At 44.3% G+C, this 14,876-nt stretch overlaps 1 protein-coding gene across 1 annotated transcript in view; it reads right to left on the reverse strand.

The window, feature by feature from the left end:
- Nucleotides 1-298: 298 nt before the first annotated feature.
- Nucleotides 299-14,876, reverse strand: part of LOC115088650 (G-protein coupled receptor family C group 6 member A-like) — a 38,316-nt gene continuing 23,738 nt past the window's right edge. The window contains exons 5-7 of the mRNA XM_029596911.1: nt 9,241-9,453; nt 6,276-6,393; nt 299-1,356 (exon numbers count right to left, since the gene is read on the reverse strand). Of these exons, the coding sequence (XP_029452771.1) occupies nt 299-1,356; nt 6,276-6,393; nt 9,241-9,453 (1,389 nt within the window). The remainder of the gene's footprint in view (nt 1,357-6,275; nt 6,394-9,240; nt 9,454-14,876) is intronic.

Below are 14,876 nucleotides of genomic sequence, written 5' to 3' on the forward strand. Positions count from 1 at the left end.
AATAGTGGATTAAAACGGAAAATGTCTCCAAAGGCAAATGGCAGTTGCATCTCAATTGCTTTAGGTGCTCTTTTATAAACATCATCACATATAATGGAGATTATAAACCAGCATATTTTTTGTGATGCAAATGATATTGCACTTGGACATTAATACCCTGGCCAACAAATATATCTCAATACATATAGATATAAATTCCATTTTAACATTATTATAAGGCAGGTCCTTTAATAAACCTGGGACATTTCATAGGATAGTTTAATTTTCCAATGACATCCTTGAACCGTAAATTGCACTTTTACCAGCTTCCACGTCTTTTCCTCAATACAGACATCACAGAAGTCGGACCATGGCCAGGCTGTGAATGAATCTGATGTCCCTGAGAGCGAGGAGAAGGGATTTCAAAACTGCAGGGGATCTCAGAGACAGAGACAGAATATATAGAAATTGTCTTTTTTAAAAATGTGTGAATATTTTCAATGTATCTAATTCTGTTATTGCTGCTTTTCTTAAAAAATATAATGTAACAGGTAGGTAAAAGGTGGCAGGATATTATTGCATAGTTTGAAGCTAATATAGCAACTACCTGAACAGCAGAAAGATATATCCCTTCTGTAGAAATATAAATTGGGATGAAGGCGATCCATACAAATAAAAAGGTCAGCATGCTGAATGTAATAAATCTGGCTTCATTGTATCTGCCTGGTAGTTTTCTTCCTTTGTAGGCCAAAATGAAGCAAATAAATGCAAGTAATCCAATATATCCTAGCATTACTCCAAATCCTCCCAATGACCCCTCATCACATTGAAGTATAATTTTCCTGGGCATTGTATAGATAGTGTGAAGTGAGGGGGGTTTAAGGATTAGCCATATTGTACAAATCAGCATCTGAATTATTGTTAAGACTATAATAACCATTGCTGGCTGATAAGTTATTTTCATGTGGGACTGAACCTTTTCACCAAATTCAAATGCAAGAAGAATTCGGAGGGATTTCAGAACAATGCAGGCTACGCAGAGGGTGAAACTGATACCATACAAAGTCTGTCGCAACTGACAAAAAATATCAGAGGGCTGTACAATAAAAAATCCTATGCTAACAAAGCTCAACAACAGAGCAATATTCATTACACAAGAGTAAATGCCCCCTGCAGATTTAACTGCTGGTGTACTGTGATGCTTTACAAAAATAAAGGTTATTGCAGCAACTATTAAGAAACCCAAAATAGCAAACGAAGTCAGCACAATGGCAAAAGGGTCATGCAACATCAAAAACTCAACTGTCTTATTTTGACAGCTTGCACTTCCATTATTGGACCACTGGTCTTGAGGGCATTTTAAGCATTCATGCATATCTAAAAAAAAAACAAATACAAAAACAAAGTTGTTAGTATTCTTTAGACCTGGGGTAAGCAACTTGGGTCGTTGAGTGCCACAAACAGATATGGTTTTCAGTATAATGAATATGCATGAAATACATTTGCATGAACTGCCTTCATCTTATGCATATATATTTCATGCACATTCATTGTGGCTATTCTGAAAATCAGGCCTGTTTGTGGCACTCAAGGACAGGCGTTGCTTGCCCTTGTTTTAGACGGTTATCTTCCCTTGAGATTTCTATTCCTCTTCACACAATCAAATAAACTATAAATCAGGCAAAATACATATAAAATCTGACATTTAGGAGAAAACATGGTTTCATCTGTCCAGTTTTAAAGAAATATTGCAAATCAGTTGAAAATAGAAGGTATTCATCCATTTCATGAATAGCCGCTTCTCCTGAAAGCTTCTGCCATGAAAGGGAATATTTGGCTCCTGTTGTGCTGTTTTTAAACAATTCCAAAAGATATTCACAAGAGCCAAAATACAACTGTTTGCAGTTAGTAGGTGGTGGAGCCCTCCTGCACTTTCCACTATCAGGTATCACCCCCATCTGGAGATTCACCCTGCCTTTTCCCAGATACTGAATTTTATTTGCCTCCAATTTAGTCCTGCTTAGGGCAGAAGAAAAACTGGATGATTTCCTTTTCCCTGAATAGCTTCCACGCTATCCAATGGGAGGGAAAAATCATTTTTTAATTTCATTTCCTGTCATGGAAAAGCATGGAGCCAAGTCATGATATGCTGAAAGCCAAAAACTATCTCTTGGAAAAAGTTGTTAAAAGATCCATTTTTTTTTCAAAGAGTTCTTCACAGCACCTAGCCCAAGATTGGTTTCAGGAGGCCAGTTGGAGGGACGGGTGTGGTCACTTGGCTCATCACATCCCTGCTCAAGTCTCACAACTAACAGCAGCCTGTACAAAAGGGGTATGAAGACAGAGGTTGTTACTTTTCTACAGCCAAACTAAAAGGCCGGAGGATTAACCTGAGGGATATCCTGTGGGTTAGAGGCTTGATCGTGTGAAAGATTTCAACCGATGCAAATGAATTGCATAGCATATTTTTTGCACAAAACTTAAATACGGGGAAGCCAGCCAAAAAAAAAAGACAATCATACTGGGCGTGGACAACTTTTTTTGCAAAAACTGACTTGCAAAAGCATCCTTACATGCTGGTTATTGTGAAATTCATAAATAATGAGCTGCTTTGAATTATATTGTATCACAGCAGCTTATTGTGAATTTTTAAAAACTTTAAGGTGAATTTAAAAAGCCTGACACACACCCAAACTGGGAGATACGTGAACATGTCAGGCCGGTGCGTGCTGAGCGGATTTTAAATGCTGCCTGAATATATGCGCGTATCTCCCACTGAGCGCACAAATGAAAAGTTCCAAAAAAGGGGCGAGGCCTGGGCATGGACTGGGTGGGGAATGGAGAATGTGCGTTCCTGGATTTCAACTTCAAATTAGCAGTTAAATGCTTATGTGCATAGGTGCACGCCTGGGTCCTCTGTCGCGTAACTTTACTTCTGCTATGGACGACATGGAAGTAATAAAATAAAGATAGATAGATCGGCAGGGTTTTAAGGGTCGGTGCTAACAGGGACTTTTAAACTAGGGGTTTTGGAAGTCCAATCCCTTATCTGGGTGAACTTGGAATGAATTGGGAAAACTGATAATGGCGTCGGCACGCATGTCTATTAAAATCCCCCCACTGATGTGATTGAAGCGGCATTTGCACGCATAGACATATGTCTACTTAAAATTGCATGCACATATGCATGCTTTCAGTCTATTTTATAACATGCACGCATATACGTGTATATGATATAAAACGGCCGCATCCCTGGGAGTGGGCCAAGAAACTCGCGCACCTGTTTAAAATTTACCGTCCCTGCACATAGCAGACTAAGGACAAAATTTAACTATTTCAAAAACTAAAAACCTGTGAAAAAATTCACAAATGGGGCTTGGCAAGCAAAATGCATGAAAACCCCAGAATTTCAGTTTCTGCCCATTTTTACTACAAAGCCATGTCTGCAATTTATTTTTTCACAATTTAGTACATGAGTGCCTATGATGGATATGCATTTGAGGTATACCTTAGTGACTCTAAAAGTGCTGTGTTCCTTTATGCCCATTGCAGGAGATGCCGAACCTCCCGCAGCAAAATATTTCATCCGAGGTCAGATTTGGAGGGATTGACTGAGAGAGTGAATGAATATATTCAGGTTGAACAGAGTTTTCATCTCTCAGATCTGTCAGAAGCTGTATAAATGTTTGGTGGAGTTACCAGGTGACTCCAGATCATCATGGGCAAGCTAGTCCACTCTAGGTTTTGCCCCAATGAATACATGGACTTGAAATTCTGATTTCCTACTTATTTCCTTAAAAAAATCAGAACTACAAATCCATGCATTCAATGATGCCAGACTGGACTGGCTCAGCCTGTCTCTGATGACCCCGAGCCATCTGATAATCCTGTTTATAGGCATACCCACATATGTCTGTTGAGGGCAAATTCATGATTGTTCTGTGATATTTGGTTAATGTCTCCTTCCAGGGGAGGTGACAGGAGACATGACTGCCATCAGTTACTTCTCTGTCTACAGCTGCGACCATTCTTTTCTTGAGGCAATGCTTGCCTACATACCTGACTACATCCAGTACCATGTACTGAACAGCAAAGGAGAGAGGCATGAAGAGACTTCTGTGATATTGCTTACTTCTTGAATGTCATCAGGAAAATATATCACACTCATGTGAGTTTGGTTACTTGAAGGAGCCAGGAAGTCATCTACTGGAACCATACAATACATAAGAGCATGGGAATGCAAGATGTGCCATGCTGGATCAGACAAAGGTCAATCGAGCCCAGCATCCTTTCTCTGACAGTAGCCAGTCCAGGACACAAGTACCAAGCAAACCCCAAAAAGAAGATCCTTTTCTTGTTACTCTCATGGATAATGATGACATTCCCCAGACTACCAGGATAATAATGTGTTATGAACTCTTCCTCCAGGAAGTTATCCAAACTTCTTTTGAACCCTGCTATGTTAGTTGCCTTAAACACATCTTCTGGTAACAAATTCTACAGATTCTTTGTGCATACAGTGAAAAAGTACTTTTTATGATTTGTTTTAAATCTGCTTGTTGTTAATTTCATAAGAACATTGAGCCCAACATCCTGTTTCCGACAGTGGCCTATCCAAGTGAAACGTACCTGGCAAATCCCATAAAGTAGATAATGAAGTGCCACCCAGTTTTAGTATTAATTGAAAGGATAAATAGCCATCCCCTATTTACCTGTTTCCTCCCAATCATGATTTTATATACTTCTATCACGTCACCTCTCAGTCCTCTCTTTTCCAAGGTAACGAGCCCTAACCTGTGTAACCTCTTTTTACAAGGGAGTTCTTCCACTTCCTTTTTCATTTTTGTTGCCCTTCTTTTGTTGCGATTCGGCCCATGGCCGGAGCCACGGGCCACCTCTCATCTGCATGGCACAGAGGCCACAGGAGCCAGGGTCTGTCCCATGGTGCAGAGGCCATGGGTGCCATGGCCTCGTGGCCTGGAGGCTGCCATCTTGCCACCGCCACCACTCCCCCGTGGCTGGGCATGGAGGCCGCCGCAGCTGGGGCCTTTCCTGCAGCCAGGAGGCCGCCCTGGAACTCCTTCCTTCAGCGGCAGCACGCCGCTGTCTGTCGGGGCCTGCCCTGAGGCCCAGCTCTCTCCTGCTCGACAGCGGTGGGGGCACCGCTGTCCAGGGTTCTGGACTTCCTTTTTCCTTTTTCCTGCTCCTCCTAGGGGGCAAGCCCACGGCTCTCTTCCCTTCTTAAAGGGACAGAGAGGTGTGGTCCTCTAGGTAGCTCCTCCCAGGGAGTTGCCACCTCAGCCCTACAAAAGGGCCTTCAACCATTCCTTCAGGGCCTTGGCAAGGAGCTAGTCACCTGGGACTAGTCCTCCCTAGGACTTCTTCACTTCCATTCCTGCCTGGCATTCCAAGGTCTCTAATCCACATCTCGTCTTCCTGGTGGTCCTGTTGTCTTCCAAGTGATCCTCGTCTCGTCTTCCTGGAGGTCTTGATGTCTTCCAAGTAATCCTCATCTTGTCTTCCAAGTAATCCATGCCTCGTCTTCTAAGTGATTCATGTCTTGTCTTCCGAGTCTTCCTGACATCCTTGGCTGTTCAAGCCTCCTATGGATTCCAGCTTTTAGCCTCCCTACCACTGAGTTCCAGCTCAGTGCTCCGACTCAGAGTTCCGCCTCGGAGTTCCTGGCTCTGAGTTCCATCTCCGAGCATCCTCCTTGAACTATGTCCGGATCTTCGGAGCTCCTTGTTTTTGCCTCCATTTCCTCCATGTGTGAGTTCCGAGTCTTCGTCTTCATTTCACGATCCACGCTCCACTGCCTTGAACTTCGCCTACCTCATGTCCAGCCTGCCGCCTGTGCTGCTCCCTGTGGCAGGTCCAAAAGGGCTTGGAGAAGTCGGAGGACCACTCAGAGACCAACGAGTGGTTGGCCTCACCAAGGTGTGCAGGTTGGCCAGGTTCTGGCCATTCCACTCCCAGACGAGGTACGTCTTACCGCAGGGGCACACTACTCTCACTCCCTAGCGCTCGTTCCATCCCAGCGCAACATCTATGCCAAACACTAAGATAGCACATTTTGTGATAAACTGTCTGTTACCATAAAACACACCCCTTTTCCTATGACATGTGATATTTAGTGCATTTTGATAAATCGAGGCCTAAGCCTCTGAAAATTTACCCACAATTTTGTTTTCATAATCTAGCAACCCTTTCCCCAATTTCTTTGCAGATTGGGGAGTTAATCTGTGAAAGCTTGGTCCCTCTGATTTTTTTTTTTTTTAAATTGTAAATGAACTCACCATATCCTCTAGAGTAGTGCCCTTCTGGACAAACATCACAATCATAGCAGCAGCTGATGTTGGAATATTGTTTATATTCTCCAGGTATGCAGGAATTTGAGCATTTTGAAACTGGAACCTATAGGATTCCAAGCATAACATTCAAAAGGCTCTCAAATCAAAAATACATATGCATAATTCCAAGCATTTACAGAGCATAAATTAAAAACTGACAAACACTACTTCTACTATTTATCATTTCTAAAGTGCTACTAGACATATGAACTTATGCAGCTCTGTACAGATACACTAACATGCAGTTATAAAGTCACACAGTAAATTTAATAAATCCTCCAATTTGTTTTAAATCCAAAACTCTGTGCAAAGATTGCTAGCTTGTGCTGTTTTCTTTATACACTTAATTTTCTTTAATTTTTTTTTTATGTTTGTAATTTTATGTTTAATGTTCTATGTTTTTATAGGTTTCTGTTCCCCCTGAAGCAGCCCGAGTGCAGGCAAAACATCAACTATGCCGAGGTGCTTTCTATGTAAATGTGTGACTATGAAGAATTTGAGATGAGAGTTTTGGGAGTTTTCCCACTTCTCTGTATTTTTTCACATACATGTGACAACCCTTTGGGATCATCATAATAAGGCCCTAGTCTTGAACCCTGTGAGCTAGGATAGGAAAGGTAGTGGAAGGAGGGTGGTCCATTTCTGAACAGCTCCTCCAATGAGGTTGCTGGAGTGGCCAGCCCCCTGCTGCTTGCTTATAAAAGCAGGCGTAGCAAGCCAATTCTAGATGTGGCATTTTGGTTAATTGTTAAAGAGAGTAGGAGTGTTTTCCTTCAGTTGTTCCTCTGCTTGGGTACTGGGTTACACATCCTGGGCCAACACCATAGGCGAAAGGAGATCAGTGCTTGTCTGGGTGCTAGGTCTGTTTTTGATTCTGATTTTTGGCCTTTTTGCCTTTTAGGGTTTTCTCCTGTGAGAGGCCTGGTAGCCCTGGCTGAAGGAATTTGGGGTCTCCACCTGCTAGGTTAGATCAGGAGGTAGGGAAGATGACAAATGGTGACCCACTGCAGGAGGATTACAGAGTTTTGTGTGAAGATTTTTTCTGAGTTCCCAGGAAAAGGTTTTTGGCCACCCTTCCCACCTGAAGAGGGAATAAATGTATCGAGATGCTGTGTTCCCTACTACTGAACTTTTTCTAAGAAAAATCCTATTGAGATAACTGAAGAAGAAAACTGTGAGAAAGACCTAAATTTCTATTCTGAGGACACCCAACTACATGGCATACTACAACTATCTAAGAACTTAACTGTTCTCAGATCATTTTGTCTTTTCACACTTACCTCAGTTGTCAGTAGTCTGGACTACCGTATATTAACACACTGTTTCCATAATCTGCCTGCCTAATTCAGTGCCTTCTCTTTGCTCTGTGTCACTGACCCTCATCCCCATATTACCCACCACTGTACTACACTTCATGCATCTGACAAAGTGGACTCTGTCTTCTAAAGCTCGTGCCTCAATCTATTGGTTAGTCTATAAGGTACCACCCACTGTGGGTCATTTTTGCTATACCAGACTAACACAGCTATCCCTCGGAAGGAGTAGATGGTGATCAACAGGGTCAAAAGCAGCAGTTAGGTCAAGAAGGATAAGGATTGAGTAAAGCCTCTTGGCCTTTGCCACAAAGAGCAGTTTCTGTGTAATGCAGAGGGAAAAAAGCAAGTTTGAATGGCTTAAAACAAAATAAAGTGAAATAGTGAACATAAACAGCACATTGAAGTAGTTTCAATGGGAAGGGAAGGAGGGAGATGGGTTGACAGCAGGGCAGGTAAGGTCCAGTGAAAGCTTTTTGAGGAGCGGTGAGATCTCAGCATGTTTTAAGGGAGTGGGGAGAGTCACAGTGGAAAGAGATCAATTGAGGATGTGATAGATGGAAGGGGTGACTGTGGGGAATATAGGAGTGAAGAGCCAGGTGGGAATGGGGTCAGAAGAATAAGTAGTGAAGTTGGAGGAGAAGAGAAGATGGATGCTTTCCTCCTCCATGATTTCAGAAAAGGAAAAAAAAGTATGGCAGGGGCCAAAAGAAGGTGAGGTGAATGAACTAAGGGTGAAGGTGATAGTCTAAAGGAGAATTCATGATTAATGATGTCAGTCTTTTCATGGAATAAGTCAGCCATAGTCTGGGCAGAGAGCGAAGGAGGGGATGGAAAGCAGAGGAGGGAAGTGAGCACAGCAAAGAAAAACCTGCAGGCAATTATGGGGATGGGAGATAGGAATCTTCATGAAAACGTTTGCCGCTGGTCCAAGGGCACTAACATATTTCTATCAGTTCTTAGTTGTAGGGATCGTATATGAAGCACATGATCACTTCACCATTTTCTATCAACCCCCATTCCATTTTGGTCTTTATTTAGCCCCTCCCACCATTATCACTCTAAGTAAATTGTGGCGTTGCTTGTAATCAGAACTTTATGCAGGCATCACACTAATCTATGTAAAGCATGAATAAACATGAATAATTTAAGATACTTGAAATGAGATTTTTAAATAAAGCATTACCAGAAACAGAGAAACGTGGTAGCATAAAAAGACTGTGTGGCTTATGTAGTTTGTCCATCCACACTAAGACTAAAAATGACCAATAAAATAGAACTAGTATTAGTTTATTAGGTACATACAGTATATACACATTGTGAATGTGACAAGAACAAAAAGTTAAGGAAAACATGGAAACTAAAATTGTTTTCCTGCAAATGCAAAACTTTCAGCTCTTAAAATGAAACATGAACAGACTATAAGTAAATACAGTAATATACAAAAAAACTGTAGACTACATCACATAATTTGTTTTTTAACATTGAAACTTGTGCATTATTCCAGGAAGAAAGAGTGAATGTGCTGTTCTGTCCATAGGGAAGCAGGAAGGTAATAGAGAAGACTGCATATATTAATAAATCAGAATGTGCCTTACCTCATTATTTACTGGGTCCCAGAGAATAAGAGTTTGATTTATCTCTACATAACTTTTATTCAGTTCATATTTTCCAATCACTTTGAAGTATATGGAGCCATTAACTCTCTGCCAATAAAGTAAGTCATATCCATTAATGGAATCTCCAAATGTATCAAAATAGAAAGGTCCGTCATTCTGAGAAATATTTGTTTTCTTTATAGTTTGGAGCAACTGCAAAAAGGTACAGAATATTACATACACTCAGTCATCCCTGATACGCAAATTCATAATTGTTGTTCTCTATACACAGTACTTTTATGTTTATTGCTGTTCTGTATCTTTGCATTATCTTTATTATATTAAAGTGTTTTGATTGTTATGTGTATTGTATTTTTGGGTGATATGTTTTTAAGGGTGGGAACGTAGTTTAAAAGAACAATAAAATAATATATAAATGTATTACCCAGTGATTTTAGAGAAAAATGGTACTAGCAAGTCACCTATGTTATTGAAGAGATCAACAATTAAACTTCTGTCCATGAAACTGGTTACAAGGTGTTTTGGGTGGGGAGACTCCAGGATGTCTTTGTTTGGGAATGCTAGGAAAGAAAAAGAAATCAATGTACTGGCAGTGCTGCTAAGTAACCATTGGATGTCATTTGGGGTAATGTGGAGGAATGGGTTGCATTGTGTAATATTGTGGTTTACTGAGATATTTAACCTGAATGTTATTAAAGGATTGGAGAGGGTTTCTTCTTAAGTGAGTTGGGAGACATGATTGGATAGCAGTGGCCTTGGTGGGTATAAATCCTGTGTCGGTCTGACGGAAAGGGCCCTTTTGCTGAGTAGTGAGTGGAATTAATCGGTGAGTGGAAGCAAAGAGTGAACGCCAGGATGTATGTAAACAGGAATAGCCGGCCTGGGGTCCTTCTCCTCCCCTATCCTCCACAATATGGAGAAGGCCCTGAAGGGGCTCTTCCTCTCAAGGAAAGAGGCCCAAGGCCAAGGATGCCGGAGAAGATTCCTTCCCCTGAGGAAATGGCCAGGAGAAGGAGGAAGGGGTTGTTCCAAAAAGAGGAGTGCCTCTAGGAGGACCAGAGCATGGAGGAGACCAAGCAGACTACTAGAATGGTGAAATCGAGTTGAAAAAGGAGAGGTGTGAGTTTCAAGGGAGAAGTGAGTAGAAAGAGGGCAATAGAGTAGTGACCCCTAAGAGTTAGGGATGTGAACCCCATGCCCCACATAGGAAGAGGAATCTGAAGAGTGTAAGTCATCTGTCCCTTAGGGGTAGATTTTCAGAGCCCTGCTCGCCTAAATCCGCCCAAAACCGGGCGGATTTACGCGAGCAGGGCCCTGCGCGCCGGGAAGCCTATTTTACATAGGCCTCCCGGCGCGCGCAGAGCCCCGGGACTCGCGTACGTCCCGGGGTTCTCGGAGGGGGGCGTGTCGGGGGGCGGGGCCGGAGCGCGCGGCGTTGCGGGGGCGTGTCGGCAGCGTTTTGGGGGCGGGTACGGGGCGTGGCTACGGCCCGGGGGCGTGGCCGCGCCCTCCGTACCCGCCCCCAGGTCGCGGCCCGGCGCGCAGCAGGCCCGCTGGCGCGCGGGGATTTACGCCTCCCGGAGGGAGACGTAAATCCCCCGACAAAGGTAAGGGGGGGTGTAGACAGGGCCGGGTGGGTGGGTTAGGTAGGGGAAGGGAGGGTAAGGTGAGGGGAGGGCAAAGGAAAGTTCCCTCCGAGGCCGCTCCGATTTCGGAGCGGCCTTGGAGGGAACGGGGGGAGGCAGCGCGGCTCGGCGCTTCGGGGGCGTGTCGGCCGCGTTTTGGCTGCGCTTCGGGGGCGTGGCTATGGCCCGGGGGCGCGCCCCCGGGCCTGCTGCGCGCCGGGCCCCGACCTGGGGGCGCTTCGGGGGCGTGTCGGCCGCGTTTTGGGGGCGGGTACGGGGCGTGGCTATGGCCCGGGGGCGTGGCCGCGCCCTCCGTACCCGCCCCCAGGTCGCGGCCCGGCGCGCAGCAGGCCCGCTGGCGCGCGGGGATTTACGTCTCCCTCCGGGAGGCGTAAATCCCCCGACAACGGTAAGGGGGGGGTGTAGACAGGGCCGGGTGGGTGGGTTAGGTAGGGGAAGGGAGGGTAAGGTGAGGGGAGGGCAAAGGAAAGTTCCCTCCGAGGCCGCTCCGATTTCGGAGCGGCCTTGGAGGGAACGGGGGGAGGCAGCGCGGCTCGGCGCGCGCAGGCTATACAAAATCGATAGCCTTGCGCGCGCCGATCCAGGATTTTAGTGGATACGCGCGGCTCCGCGCGTATCCACTAAAATCCAGCGTACTTTTGCTTGAGTCTGATGCGCAAGCAAAAGTAGGCTGATCGCTCTTCTTTTAAAATCTACCCCTTAGTGAAGGGGTGAGCTAGTATGTTAAGGGGTAGATTTTAAGAGGCGCGCGAACAGCCTACTTTTGCTTGCGCATCAGACTCAAGCAAAAGTACGCTGGATTTTAGTAGATACGCGCGGAGCCGCGCGTATCCACTAAAATCCTGGATCGGCGCGCGCAAGGCTATCGATTTTGTATAGCCTGTGCGCGCCGAGCCGCGCTGCCTCCCCCCGTTCCCTCCAAGGCCGCTCCGAAATCGGAGCGGCCTCGGAGGGAACTTTCCTTTGCCCTCCCCTCACCTTACCCTCCCTTCCCCTACCTAACCCACCCACCCGGCCCTGTCTACACCCCCCCCTTACCGTTGTCGGGGGATTTACGCCTCCCGGAGGGAGACGTAAATCCCCGCGCGCCAGCGGGCCTGCTGCGCGCCGGGCCGCGACCTGGGGGCGGGTACGGAGGGCGCGGCCACGCCCCCGGGCCATAGCCACGCCCCGTACCCGCCCCCAAAACGCGGCCGACACGCCCCCGAAACGCCGCGTCGACCGGGCCCGCTCCCCGACACGCCCCCGACACGCCCCCCTCCGAAAACCCCGGGACGTACGCGAGTCCCGGGGTCTGCGCGCGCCGGTAGGCCTATGTAAAATAGGCTTACCGGCGCGCAGGGCCCTGCTCGCCTAAATCCGCCCGGTTTTGGGCGGATTTAGGCGAGCAGGGCGCTGAAAATCCGCCCCTAAGGGAATAAATGGAGATGGAGAAATCTTTGGTACCTGAGTATTAATGAATGTAAGCCCAAATTCTAACTTTTGGTGTGCTGAAAGAGTTATGGTGAAATAGTGAAGGAAGAAAACTCTTTGAAGTGGAAAGTGTATTTCAAACTTTGGGATGCAATTTATTATCCAGGTTTTCAAATGTTTAACTTGGCTAAGTATCCCATGAACTCTGAGTAATTCAGTAAGCTCTACACAGTATACCCTCTACAAATTCTGTACATAGTTGCTGCCTGGACATTGTTTTTGACCTGGAGTGAAGTGACTTTTATGGGACCCCAAGATGACAGAACTTAATGTGCTGCAGAGGGACTGAGTCCATGGAGGGGAGGCTATTATATAACTCCCTTACCAGTCTAAAAAGTGTAATCTACTGCACTGCCTTTAGCCAGTCCACTTCACCATCTGTATGACCCCAATTGCTGAACCCACCAAATAAATCAGAGAGACTGGCTGTTAGTAAGAATGTGTCAGATCCTCTGAGTGGGTAGATTTGATTCACTGTGTGAGAACTCTATTTTCCCTCATAAGATCTTATAAAAAGCCTGCACTTGCTGTTACATCTGTCTTTCAGAATTCACAGAAAGCATTGCTTTTTACCTTATTCAGCCAAAAATATTCAAAGGCTTCATTACAGTTGTAACAAAGTTCAGAGACTGTATGATAATTATTCTTATTTCAATTTCATCTTCCTGTAAGTTCTGATTTTTCCAGTTTTTTTTTCTCAATGAATGTTTAAGAATTTATTATTCTACCTTCATATATGAAGCTGAATTAGAGTTAACTACTATCTGAATAGCCATGAAGAGTGATGTTTAGCGAGGCCAGAATTTGCTATAGTAAATTGTTCTAGTGGTATTGCTTCCCCGCTTATAAAGCTTGTTATACAGAAACACTGTATTACTGCTGCTGCTACTACTCCTACTGTTATTGATCATGTCTAAAGTGCTATTAGGCATACACAGCACTGTAGAGACACTCTTTGCGACATGGAGCTTACATTTTAGTCAAGACAAACATACATGACAAATAAGTGTGATTATTGTAGAGAAATTGTTAGGGTTTGAAAGCAGTTTCAAAACGGTGAGTTTTTAAACTGCATTGGAATACAGTCAGAGAGGGAGTATGATTCACCAACTCATAAAGTCTGTTCCAAACCATGGAGTGCAGCAAGGTGGAAAGCGCGGAGTTAGGAGTTGGTGGTGGAAGAGAAAGGCACAAATAAGAGTGACTTGCTCACTGAACAAAGTTCACGAGGAAGGGTGTAGGGGGAGGGAAGAGAAGAGAAGTAATGAGGAGCCGCAGAGCGAATTCATTTATAGGCAAGTAAGAGAAGCTTGAACTGTTTATTGAAGTAGACATAACAACTTGAGAAAACAGGTTACATAGCGATGTCGAAAGAAGATAAGTCATGCAGTCGAATTTTGAATAGATTGCAGTAGGTAAAGATGATTCAGCAAGAGACCTGAGAAAAGGAAATTGCAATATTCTAAGCAAGAGGGGTGATAAAAGAGTGGATGGGCATTTTAGTAGCGTACTTTGAAAGGAAGGGATGGATTTTAGCGCTGTTTTAGAGGAAGAAAACAGCACACGTTTTTCATTATGACTTTTTTCTGTTGTGTACTGTTAAATATCAATTAATAAATCAATCAAGAAAGAGGAAGAGACCCCTCCCCCTGTTCTGCTCTGATATTCTGGTGTGGTGGGTGGTTCAGAGAGATAAGTAAGGCAAGGTTAAGAAGCGAAGGGAAAGAAAGTTGGCAGGAACCGATGGCAATCTACTGAACTAGGTAAAGGAAAAGAAGGGAGGATAAGGTGACTGGTGGCGTATCTCAGAAGCATTTTAAGTATTTTGAATGTGAATCACTCTGATTGGTTAAATGCTGCCAGATTTAACAATCAAAGAAGATTTGGAAGGTACAATTTAGAACACATTTTTCATTGCTTATCAAACCCTAGAAAGGATTGTATCTATCTATTATGCTTCATAACCGTCTTCAGATTTCTAGCTATAGGGCACAAAAAGAAATTACAGTTCGACTGGTTCTATGGGTTATACTGTCATTGCCTCTCTCAAGTTTTATTGTTTTCTGTTGTTTTTATTTATCCATTCAGATTTTTTTCAGGCATTTTGCTTATTTTATTTCTTTGTAACGGGTTCCAAAAATGTTGCTTGTTAGTGATGTATGTGACTCCACAGAGATATAGCCATGATGTCAGAGAGGAGATTTGGTAATGTTCTGATACAATGAGCTGTCTAAGGCTTAGACAGTAAATTTCAAACAACTGCACAGGCTTACATGTACGCACATATGTTGGCTCGCACCCAAAGACACAGCCATTTTAAAACACACACACCAGTATGTGCGTATGATACATGTGTGCCCAATTTTATAGGGACTTGCACATGTGCGCGCAAATGCCGACTTTACTCCGTAAATGGGGGGGGGGGGGGATTTTATTAGATACGTGCGCCAAGCAATAGTCTTTTTTCCCAGTTCGCCAAGTTACCGGATTAGATTT

This window comes from Rhinatrema bivittatum, chromosome 3 (assembly GCF_901001135.1).
Source record: "Rhinatrema bivittatum chromosome 3, aRhiBiv1.1, whole genome shotgun sequence".
Lineage (NCBI taxonomy): Eukaryota > Metazoa > Chordata > Amphibia > Gymnophiona > Rhinatrematidae > Rhinatrema > Rhinatrema bivittatum.